A 12,500-nucleotide genomic window follows, 5' to 3' on the forward strand; every position below is an offset into this window, starting at 1 on the left:
CCAAACATTACGGTAGAGGAAGTAAATAGGGCACTAAAAGGCATGAAAAGACGAAAAACACCAGGAGAAGACGGCATTAGTGTAGATCTTATTCAAGACGCAGGAGAGATTGCGGCAGTAAAACTGGCCAATCTTTTTAACAGATGTCAAAGCGTCGGTAAAACTCCGAAATCCTGGAAAAAAATCAATAATAATTTTAATACACAAAAACGGGGACACAAAAGACAAAGAATTACTGACCTATAAGCCTCCTTTCAGAAATCTATAAACTGTTCACAAAAATCATCACAGCCCGTACCACCGATACATTAGATTCAAAACAACCCAGGGAACAGGCAGGGTTCCGCAGCGGATTCTCAACTACAGACCATATCCACACACTAGCCCAAATAAGGGAGAAATCAAACGAATATAGGAAGCCCCTGTGTATGGCATTCGTAGATTATGAAAAGGCATTCGATTCGGTACAGATATCTGCAGTACTAGATGCAATTCGTAAACAAGGAGTAGAGGAAATATAATTAGATTATTAGAGGATATATATAGAGATGGTACAGCGACCATCAAAATACACGCAGAAACCAATAAAATACCAATAAAATAAGGGTGTTAGGCAGGGCGACACCATCTCAATAAAACTGTTCACAGCTTGCTTAGAGGAAGTATTCAAGAAGTTAGATTGGAAGGAGAGAGGGATTAAAGTAGGGAATGAGCACTTACGCAATTTAAGATTTGCAGATGACATTATTCTTTTCGGCGAGTCAGCAGATAAACTACAACAATTACTAAGTGATTTAAATAGGGAAAGTCTGAAGATTGGCCTTAAAATGAACATGAAAAAGACTAAAGTCATGTTCAACAGTCGAACCCCGATTAAGCAAATACAAATAAAGGGCGAGGTACTAGAACGTGAACGAGTATGTATACCTAGGGCAACTCATCAAGACGAGTACTTCCTGCAATGCCGAGATAAAACGACGAATCAGGCTAGGTTGGAGTGCCTTCGGTACACATAGTAATATATTACGAGGTCGTCTACCATTATGTCTAAAGAGAAAGATTTTTAACCAATGTGTCCTCCCCGTCATGACATATGGGTCTGAAACATGGACTAAAACCAAGGCACTCGAGAGGAAATTAGTAAGTGCTCAAAGAGGAATGGAAAGGCTTATGCTAGAAGTTAGCTTAAGAAACAAGAAAAGAGCCACATGGATCAAGCGACAAACAAAGGTAGACGATATACTCGAGAGCATTAAGAAGAAAAAGTGGCAGTGGGCTGGACATATATATCGTAGACAGCGAGGTTTTACAGACAATTCCCGCGGGCGCTCGGCAGCAACGGAATAAAAAATTCAAGTCCCAAATCAGGTTACCGAGGTTATATATATGTGAGAAAGATGGTAGAATGCTGTAACGCATTTGATATAGAAATACAAATTTTACCTCCCTGACCGGGACTCAAACCCGCGCCGTAAGATTGACAGGCACAGTGTTGAATCTGATCAGCTATACGACCCGCTAAAAGAATTGTCTAACCAGACGAATTATGAGACGTCATGGAAATTTACCTATCTACTCTTAGCAGAGCAGTGATAGTGAGGTTTTACAGATAATTCCCATGGGCGCTCCGCAGCCGATTGGATTCAACACCGTGCCTGTCAATCTTACGGCGCGGGTCAGGGAGCTATGCAACAAATACCATCATGCCAGATATGGGTGCATTAGAATTTCAAGAGAGTCTTGATGAAAATTTAAATATATTAACAGATGTAGCTGATATGTCAATAAATATGCCATCTTCTAATCATCCTGAAGATTCTAATGTTACAGATATATTTTTCATTATTCAATCCATTTACCACAGATAATAAACTTCAAGATATGGGCCATTACTTTTCCACATCTAATCCTTTTACAAATAATGATAATAGTGACTTCTTGATAAATACATCAGAATCTTACCCAGAACTTAGAGAAAATGCTGTTACATATGTTACAGGATATGTATGCCATAAACTATTGAAGAATCACCCAAAAATGTAAATTTAATCTAATTGATATATCTGGTTGCTCATTAACTAGTAGTGTATTTTTGGATGCTAAAGCTAATGATAAAATTTGAATTAGTAGATTTGATTACAGATTATGAGAAACAATTCAAATCCAAAATCAATTTATATATGTTTAAAGATCATATAAAAGTTAATCTTTCAAAAGAACTTTCAGCAATTGATTTTAATATTGATTTGTGTGCAGAGATTAAAGAAAAGATAATTGATATTTTTTTGACCATGAGAATTTATCACCATATAAAAATTTCAAACAGAGATATTGGAAGGAAGCATAGGTTGGGGTCAATGCTCCAACACTTCCCCGGTCAAAGAAAAATAGAAAATATTACAAGGTAACCCACAAGTAGCATGTATTGATATAGATATGTTGTGTTTGTTTGTTTGTTGTCAAGAAGGTGTTAAGTATCTATTTTGTTAAGTTTTATTACTGCATGTATCTGTTTCAGCTTATGTTTACAGTGTTTTGTATTTTATTTCATTTTATTTTTTCACCGCTTTGATGCTCAGCTTATGCTATTTATGCTTTACACACAAGTAGTACGTTTTAGTATAATATGTTTTGTTTGTTTGTTTTTCTTTGTGATAAGTATCTATTTTGTTCAGTTTTATCACTGCATGTATCTGTCTCAGTTTGTTTACAGTGTTTTGTATTTTATTTCATTTGATTTTTTCAATACATAAGTAATGCAACGTGTGTTTTAATAACTAACAAAGTGCAAGAAAATTATATTGATTTCCTATAATGGATACCAGTGACGAAAACAAAAGACTGAACGAAACCATGACGTTACAGCTTTTCTGACGTCACGAATAATGCTGGACTACGCCAATAGATGGCACTATTATGGTGGTATCTGGCAAGTATTGACTTACGCCCATTTCATTTATTTTAAATAGTGTTTTCCTATCTTTCGTATACAAACTTTGGATCAGACTGTTTTTGGAACTAGTGTCCCTGCCCTACTATTAAGATCCACTGTTGAAATATTTTTTTATAACTCTGTTGATGTATAAGATGGGACATTAGCAATGTGTGTGTCTTGTTCTCTTTCTTTGTGTGTATGGTTATTTACATACATACATACATATATACAGTATATATATATATATATATATATATATATATATATATATATATATATATATATATATATATACACACACATAAGATATGTAAATTGAATTCGATTAGAATTATGGATCTAATTTGTTCTTTCATTTTTCTAGAGCATAGGGAATTTAATTAATTGAAATGAAATCTTTCGATGCATAGGTTTATTAATCTTATATATTTTTTTCTACATTTTTTAGTGAAATATTACAAAAGCAAAAGGATACTCGTTATTCATACGTGTGCAGGTCGTCATCATCAAGTCTCATTAAGGACTGATCGAGGGCTGTCCATCTAGCAAGGCATTGGGGATGCTTCTTCAACTCCTTTTAAAGCACAGAAGGTTTTGTAAGCTGCAATGGCGTCGCAAGCATCTTGGGCTGCATGGCACATCCTAATGAAGGGCTCCGGCTCAACTACCGCAATGCACTGTGATCGGATGCTGAGGAGTGCTTCACACTTGATCACACGAGCTACTGTGGCTATGGCAGGAGGAATCTCAGGCATGGAGCACTGCTTCCTCTCCTGCCAAGCAGCTACCAACTCGCGAGGGCTAGAGGCTTCTGCGCCGTTGGGCATGAGGCGATCATCTCCGACTTCCCCATTGTTGGGACCCAGAAGTCCTGCTACGCGGCCGAAAGTCCATCCTGAAGCCTCTATGGCCACAACTTGGCCCTTCTTAGCTACAATGACCTTCATTAAAGGACATCCTACCACTATCTCTCCAGCCTTCTTCTCGATCCTAATCTTTCCAACGGTCTCCTCCGATCCCCTGATTGGTTGACCATTAACAAGGACTTCAGTGTCAGGCTTGATAACAACAGTGGCATCGGGTGTTTTGAGCTCAAGTTGTGCAGGAGCTGAGGGCTCCGGGTGGGACATCATAATGCTATGGGAACCGTGGGTGGCCAACAGAACCTTGCAGGGGCTTCGAGGCGCTCGCACCACAAGGCCGTCGAAGGTGAGGATCTCGGTACCTCCGACTACCATGGCTGTTCGAGGGTAGGGGGGCAACAGATCTGTGATACGATGTGGAATGAAGGTGTAATACATCCAAATTAGGTCTTCCAGGGTATAAGGCAGAGTGCCCTCAATCAGCCACGTAAAGTCTTTGCGGATTTCGTATGGGTTTATCAAATCCTTGATAAACTGCACCACTGAATACAGAGGTTTATGCAATGGAATCTCGATCTTAAGTTGGTTCCCTTCAGCCTTCATGACGAGGACGTGGAAATCCTCAAGAAGTATTTCTGCCAGTGCGTTTGCCTCTACTGCTGCCAGACGACCCTAGTGAAAAGACAAAATATGTGAAAAGAGTTGCATTTTTCACGTTCGAGTCTATACATTTACTTTATGAGAAACGTTGACTGTGTGGAAAGTACAAAATACAGAACAACTTACAGGGCTCAGGTTTTCCATGATCCAGTTGATGATTCTTTGGAAAGCAGGAACTTCCATGATCCTCTCGAACATCAGATTATAGTCTCTCTCAAGAGTACTCATCATGTTAGTTATAACATATTTAATGGCCTCATATTCCTCTGGGTACTTATCCAACACTGCATCCAACATCCTCTTTACAATCTCAAAAACTTCAGTCCTTTTCAGTCCTTCTACCATACGGCGTACAGGTTCAGGCAGCTCTCCTGTCTCTAGAACCTCCATCGTTTCCTTCATGACTGTAAATAATTGTGTTCGAAATTAGTTTTCTCTTTACACTAACATATCTGATAGACAAATTCCAGAATGCAAACACTTTGTTTTTTCAACTCACCTGTAAACATCCGAGCTGTAATATCCTTGACCATGTTTAGACAAACACTGAACATCCTCTCACGTTGTTCAAGGATGCTTTTCTCTAGCTGAGCCCAAAGTCGAACGATTTTCCTAAAGCTGTTCCTGATGCGACCAAAGGAAGGCATTTCTTCAAAGATAGGCCTGCTATCTTCTACCAGATCCTGGTAGATCATCATCAGTTCCCTTTTGGCTTCACCTATCAGTGTGTAGAACTCTGGTGCTGGAACGTTTGCTGCACTCCCTGCGACTTCTCCTATGATATCCTCAACTCCAGATTCCATGGAGCTCAAGACATTTGAGAGCTCTTCCCAGATAAGTTCCTATTAGACAAACAATAAGGTATTATGTAAGCTACTTTGCAATCCTCTATGCTTGTTGTGTGAATCACATACTATATGTTTTATTTCACATTTGTAATGCTTACCTTCACACGGTAGATTTCTTCACGCTCAAAAGCAAAGCCAACATCGATTACTGCAGGGTCAACCATCTCCAGACGAGCAAGGATGATAGCACTCTCCTCCTGTGACTGTGTTGTTCCTTGACTCAGACTAAATTCTAAATTGGCTGGTGCCTGGAGGCCAATCCTAGCAATGTATTTCCTATCAGCACCCTGCCTGATGGTGGTCACCTCCACAAAGGCTGGTTTACACATGGTGGAATAGATGTGATGTGTACCTAAAATAGGTGCATGTACGACAGCAGACATTGCCAGGCCATTACATGTGGCTGTTTCATCAGGTTTCACTACCCCAGACACTTCAAATACCGGGGTGCTCTCAAACTCTACAGTGCAAGCCAGGACTGCATTCCTTGGAGTAGTTTTGTCGTATTTGGCAATAACCTTGAGGGATGGCGGGGCAGATGCAGATTTCTTGATTTCCACATCGAAACCAACAGTGTCTGGAGCGACGGCTGTGGTTAGGATGATTTGGGGGCTCACTCTAAGAATCTGTAAGAAAATAAAGGAGTTTGGACTTGCATTCTATAGTGTTTAGCAGACAGCTATACACATGAAATAATATGTATTACTAAAAGGCTATAAAACTTACTCTGCTGACAATGGAAGCTTCAGTTCTAATGGTGCTTTCTGAAACTCGTGTTGATGCAAGGTGGCCAGTAATCTTGTCCTCACTGGATGGGAAAATATCCAGCTCTACAGTTCCTTCCACTGTTCCTTGACCAGCTGTGTACTGAAGTGCAAACTGCATGGCTTTGGGAAGAACTGGATGGTTTATTTGGCTCTCCCACTTGCCTTGGTTGCCCTCGTGTGTAGCCTTGTAACCAATCTCATATGGGGACTGAGAACTATGCTTGTTAGAATAGAACTTGATTCCTGACTGTGAAGGAGAAATGTGAGCTTCACCCTCCATTGTACGTGATGGAGTCTTTACAAGAATATTGTAAGATGTTGGTGTTGGCTTGCTGAAGCGATAGCGATAGTTGGCTGGCTCGGACCTTTCGATTCTCTCCTCCTTCTCAAAAGTAACCACAGCACGGATAATCTTCAGTAGCTGAACTGCAGCCTTAATGTCCAGTCCTGCTTCAATGGCCTCAATCTCACCATGGGGATGGATCCTCACATTCCAGTCAAAGACAGTTTTGGGAGCATTTCTTGTCATCATGCACTTGCCTTCATAAGAACCTTCTTTGTTTTCAACGGCGAATTCGAACATGAGAGGCTTCCTTAGGATAAGGCCTTCAGCATCAACCTGGGAAAATATTATGACATTTTCTCACTTTCTGCTAATCACTAATGTCTGTTGTTCCACTCAGATTAATTCATGACTTACAAAACAAATGTATGGGAAAATCTGCTTACCTTAAATAATATCACATGTGCCTCTGGCTTTTTATGATGTTTCAGAATCGTCTCCAACCTTGTTTCCTTTCCTTCAGGAGCTACATACACCACCTTGGTCTCAAGAGCATAGCAGTATGGCCCATCGAGCCTCTCAGCTGCAACAGAACCTGTGAATTTATGCTCTTCACCCTCAGTGTTCTTGTATCTGAAGACGGTAATAACTTTGGTGGTAGGTTGTTGGTCCTCGATCTTATAGCTGGCTTCTACGGCAAAAGTCCTCTGAGAAGGTGTGGTTACTTCCAGCTCAAAACCAGATGCCATGATATCTTCAGCATTCAGGTTCAGCTTCATATGGTATGGTTCTCCAGCTATTATGACGTTTCCGCTGGAAAAAAGAAATCATGTTGAGAACCTTCCAATCAAAATTTATGTGAATTGTATGATTAACAAGTCAGTTTACATAGTATTACACATATATGAATGTGTGTGTGTATATATATATATACACACACACACACACACACATTGGTGTACAGGTGAAGCAAATTCTTTGAAAGGAAGGTAAAACTACTCACTGAACAGAAGCATGACCCAGGTCAGAAGAACTGCTGATTACATTAGCGTCAACAACAATCTTGTTGTTAGGGTTACGATCTGCATCCCAGGCGAATTCAGCATTCATCTTCTTATTTCCACCGTCAATATCTACAAAAGCCTTAACGCGATGTGCAGACGCACTCTTGGGCAAGATTGCTGTGTTGAGGCTCACATGGACGTTCTCATGCATTACTGTGGTATCAAGCATGAACTCCATGAGGGCAGGGACTACCAGCTTGGTGCTGCTTGTTGTTTTCTGTTCGGGTCCTTCTCCAGAGTTCATTGTCCATTTAAATGCAAACAGGCTTTCTTGTCTGTTCTTCATTTCAAAAGCCAGAATTTGTTTGCTGTTACTTCCAAGTATAGTTGTAGAAATGATGTGAGGTTCCATATCAAGGACAGCAACTTTAAGTTCAGCTTCGATCTTCAGCTTTCTCGGTGAGAAAATGAGGGTCACCGGACCATTAAGTTGCAGCAGAATACGCTGACCTTGTTTGACGGCAACTTCAACGGCATATTTGCCGTTTTCTTCCTCATTGAACTTGCTTTCAAACTTGATGGCTCGCATGTATTCCGGAGCATCAACCTGGGTGTAAAAATGACTCAACTAACTATTGCAACTTTGAGTGGATACTACTGCAGCATAACATGGAACATAAACCTCTGAAAATGTGTCAACAGCTTATCATTAAGATATACAGTCATGGAAAGCTTTTATATACTTTCTTTCCCACCTTAGTAAATGGGTTACTCACCAACACTTGGACAGTGTGTGCATTGCTGGATCGCTCATACAAAGCTCCAAATTCAAACATCTTCAAGTTCTCTTTGGGCTTAGTCACTTCTACACTTGTTCCCATCTTCGATGCGCCAAGGAATAGGTCATAGCAAGCTCTATATGAATGTTGTCCAAAATTAACTGTAAGAAAAAAAAATAGTTTCAATTCAGGAATATTCATTATTTTTATATTATTAGCAAATCAACAATTGCCTATAATGAAAGGTGCCAACTGCCATGAACATGTGATTCAGTGAGAATTATATTGTCCATACAAAGTTTTATTACAGTACCTGCAACTTCGTTATGAATAATCATGTTCCTGAACATTCTTCCTTTGGTATTCATGACAGCCTTCACTGACATAATCTCACTGTTTCCTTCTTCCACACTAAAGGTAGCAACGTGCTCACTAGCTTCAGTAGACCCAGTCATTTTGTGGATAGCAGATGCTATTTTCCAACCTCTAATACCAGTGTGGAATTCTATCTTCCGTACTTCAGTTGGAATAAACATACAGGTATATGGGCTGTACCTAAAGTCTGCATCAACTGAAATTGAAACTCATACTTTAGAAAAGTCATAAGTCAAATAATCCTTGATCAAAGAGTATAACTGAGTATTCAATAATCTTACATATAATTGAAATGGGTAACATAGAGGATTCATAAAAGTTACCTTCGAAGTTAAAATCAACATAGTCCTTCAGTTCATTCATTGTCCTGCAAATTATTTCCACCGCCGGGTCATTAATCTTCTTGATGAACTTGGCTTCCACAATCTTAGATGAGGTAGCAAACCTCCTGTTCCGACTTGTGAACACATTTACTTCATATTGCGCTTCATTAGCAACTTCCTTTCCAATGATGTCGACCTTAAATCCTCGTGAAATATCAAATTCATTGGACCTGAGCTTTACAAAGGTCTCAATGGCCTTGTGCTCTTCCTCATTGGTGAAGGTAGTCCACAGTCCTGCTGAGATGCTAGAAGACTCAAATTTGGCATAAACAGCGTGGGACCTCTCTTCCTTGGTATAGGACATAGTCATTTCAGCATGTCGTGGTGTCGCAGCTCCTTGGGTCTCGATGTTCACCTTGATGACCTTATTACTCTTCTTGTTCTTGATGGCAGTAGTCATTCGGTAACCTCTCATGGATGGGTCGGTTTTCTCAATGTACAACTTGGCGACAATGGGTTCTCCAAGAGGCATAGCAGTACTACGGAAGATATCAGGGAAGTTCATCTCATGGCACATCTTCAGACCAAACACTGGTTCAAGAGCTTCCATGCAGTTCTCATGGTGAATCCTGACGTCCCTCATGGAGGGTGGACTAACCTTCATCACTCTCTTACCAACAGCCTTGACAAGATTGGTCTCTGCCTTGACACTGAGTAGTTCCATCCTCTCTGGAAGATCCAGTGCAAACTCAAATGCATTGTCTTCAGTCTTTCTGATGTTAATGGTGGCTCCATTGGCCGTTGCAATGGTGCTCTTCAGCTCAGTCCCTGCCTTAGCAATGTGACAGTCATAGCCAACAAAACCATGGACTGCAACTGATGCACTTGGGATCAGTTTGAGACTCCTCTCAACATGTGCTGGGTTGGTGAAGAGTTCAATGATATTAATGTCACCAGCCAGTTTGATTCCTACAACAGCAGTTCCTTCCAACTTAATCTTGAGTGGAGTACCTTGAATGGTGGGCAAAGAGTAGTCAAGGAATATTTGGCCTGTGCGTGCTGAATCGATGTCTAGATTGTGAATATCGGGAAGAATTTCATTGAAGTAAGAGAAAAGTGACTCAATTATTCTGTCAGCATCCAATTCCTTCAGGTCTTCAGCAATGGAAGCATAGGTTACTTCATGTCCAAAGATTCTTGCAAATACATCAGCTCGGACTTCACCCTCTTTCCTTTCTCCATAGAGCTTTTTGAAAAATCTGGAAATGGTAGACATGCTGATAGCCCTCTTTTCTCGAAGTGTGTCTTCCAAATGCTCGGCAATGCGATGTCCCTTCTCTTCAGCAAAAGCAACCACATCTTTCAAAATGCGTCCAAAAGAGGCCTTGCGAAGATATCCTTCTGGGCCAACCAGTTCCTTAATGATTGGGTCTAAACCTTCAAGACGGATGCCAGCCTCTCCTAGATTGATGTTCAAGTCCTCAATAGTTGTTCGGAGGTTCAGGTCAACGGAACGAGGAAGGAAGGATTCAGGGGTGTAGATGATGTTGGATTCCACACCAGCACCGATACCGAATGAAGGAGCAAAGTAAGACATCTCGATATTGCGAGAATATTTCCTGATGTCTCCATCAAAGTCTCTGGGAATAACAAAGTTGGTGAGGAGGTAACGGAGGCGTTCTCTGTCAGGTGAGGCGGATTCTTGGATGTTCAACAAGTGGCTCAGAATGAAACCTCGTACTGGAAGAAGAGAGAAATACTCCAATTGGAGATAATTCAGTTTTCAACAAATTATTTGAGAAAGCTTTCAACTTATTTCAACTCTATATAGCATATATATAAAGTGACTACATAGAATATCACCTTGAGTATTCCTTTCTTCAGAAACCTTTGAAATAATCTTCTGGAGATGTTCCTCTTCAGCACATCTGATTGCTCCCAAATAAGCTGCGATGCGAACCTCAGTAGCCATGGATGGGTGAACTGCGATGTCGCTAAGTTTTTCAGTAACCTGTAAGAAAATCTGCATGTTAATTTAAGAAAATAGATTACTCCTAGTTGATATTTCAGTGTCTATTGACATGAATATGTTTTCTTTTTCTTTTTTACAAAATATAAGTTTCGTTTTTGCTTTACTTACATAGCGAGCACACTGAGTATGCCTGAAGACATGTGCAGCTGCTACTCGGATGCTAGTTTCTACTCCCTCTTGTTCAATACAGCCGACTGCTGCTCTTGTTACTGCAGGTGTAACTACACCCATGTTGCCTAGTGCTTTGAATGTTGCAAGAGCTTCTTTCTCAACTTGTTCACCGGCAGAAGGAGAGCACTGACGTTGAGCTTTGGTGGCCAGAATCTGTGCAATTCTCTTGACTGGAGCTTTCTCGCTGCAATGAGGAGTGTGACGGCAGTAGTTGTTGACCATAGTGGCAGCAGCCAGAGCCACAGAAGGCACAGGCCGAGGGCTCTCGAACAAGGGTGTGAGCGCCTTCACAGCTTCGATGTCGGGTCGTGGGGTGAGGTAGAGAGCAGCTGTGTAAAGAGCAAGACGTCCTCCTGTTGCTCGTCCACTTTCTATTTCCTGGACCATGATCTTGACACCACCTGACTCATACAGGAAGGCAATGGCATCCAGGAAGATGCTCTCCAACCTGGCGGAGTTTGCACAATAACGTCCTCCTCGAACCTTCTCTGCAGTTGCTTCAACAACTGTCTCAGGAACACGACGCAATAAGTGAAGGGCCTTGTCAACCAGTTCAGCAGCATCAGCCTCAACAGTCTCCATGGTCTTCTGGCAGATCTCCTTCATGACCGCATCCACCTCAGGTGCCAGCTCAGGCTCCTTCCCTGTTTCATGGTTGAACAAGAGGCTTTCAATTTCGAATTCTCCCCGAGGGATGGCACTGATGGCTGAGGTGTCCCTGGACTCAGAGATGAAGCGAAGTGTTGACTCTTGATTGGCCTCCACGTACTTGTAGACTCCAAAGGCAGGTCGAACGATGTTCTTGTCCTCACAGGTGACGGCGGTGTAGATGCCATTGGTGATTTCCTGCTTGCACTCTGACCTGGACTCTTCGATTGGCAGGGGAGCCTTCAGCCATGGTGCAGGTGTTTCAGCAGGTGTTGGGAAACGGTTATGGCAGTGGCGGTGGTTCTTTTCCTTAACAACAATGACCTTTTCTCCTTCAGTCTTAATCTCATACTTTGTTGGACACTCTCCTACAACATCCGTCTGTCAAAGAAGGAACGATTAAAAACTTTATTTCAGTTAAAGAGATTCACGATTCTTGGTTAAAATCCTTATAAATCTGAAAAGACCAGGCTGCACAAAGACCATAGTTTATCACTGACAAAATCGGAAATCATGCTTCTTAAGATAAGTGACAATGTTTTTCTAACATGTAACTTCAAAGAAAGTCTTTATCTATTTTCATGTGTGAGTCTCATTAGTTTCCAAAGAGCACATGGCAATTACCTCTGTAAGAGTGAGTCCTGAGCTGAGAGGGGAGAGTGACGGGAGTGAGTTCTGGAGAGCCGTGGCGATTCCCTTCTTCATGTTGATGGACCAAGGGGCGTCGCCAGGGTGGGTACACACATGCTGGATGCGCCCATCTGTCACGGCCACCACCAAAGGATAGCGCTCCAGGAACTGCACCTCGGCTC

General features: G+C 41.4%; 1 protein-coding gene across 1 annotated transcript in view; it reads right to left on the reverse strand.

Annotated features, from left to right (window-relative positions):
* Positions 1-3,329: 3,329 nt before the first annotated feature.
* The window catches only part of LOC147466726 (vitellogenin-like), a 10,019-nt gene continuing 848 nt past the window's right edge, over positions 3,330-12,500 (reverse strand). The window contains exons 3-15 of the mRNA XM_086535177.1: positions 12,313-12,500; positions 10,978-12,069; positions 10,701-10,848; positions 8,838-10,577; positions 8,453-8,710; positions 8,137-8,300; positions 7,360-7,967; positions 6,803-7,169; positions 6,033-6,692; positions 5,405-5,932; positions 4,958-5,300; positions 4,585-4,862; positions 3,330-4,470 (exon numbers count right to left, since the gene is read on the reverse strand). Coding sequence (XP_086391303.1) covers positions 3,478-4,470; positions 4,585-4,862; positions 4,958-5,300; positions 5,405-5,932; positions 6,033-6,692; positions 6,803-7,169; positions 7,360-7,967; positions 8,137-8,300; positions 8,453-8,710; positions 8,838-10,577; positions 10,701-10,848; positions 10,978-12,069; positions 12,313-12,500 — 7,367 coding nt within the window. The 3' untranslated portion in view covers positions 3,330-3,477. The remainder of the gene's footprint in view (positions 4,471-4,584; positions 4,863-4,957; positions 5,301-5,404; positions 5,933-6,032; positions 6,693-6,802; positions 7,170-7,359; positions 7,968-8,136; positions 8,301-8,452; positions 8,711-8,837; positions 10,578-10,700; positions 10,849-10,977; positions 12,070-12,312) is intronic.

This window comes from Penaeus japonicus, unplaced genomic scaffold (genome assembly GCF_977035675.1).
Source record: "Penaeus japonicus unplaced genomic scaffold, GWHDUDI00000001_assembly GWHDUDI00000042, whole genome shotgun sequence".
In the NCBI taxonomy this organism is placed as follows: domain Eukaryota; kingdom Metazoa; phylum Arthropoda; class Malacostraca; order Decapoda; family Penaeidae; genus Penaeus; species Penaeus japonicus.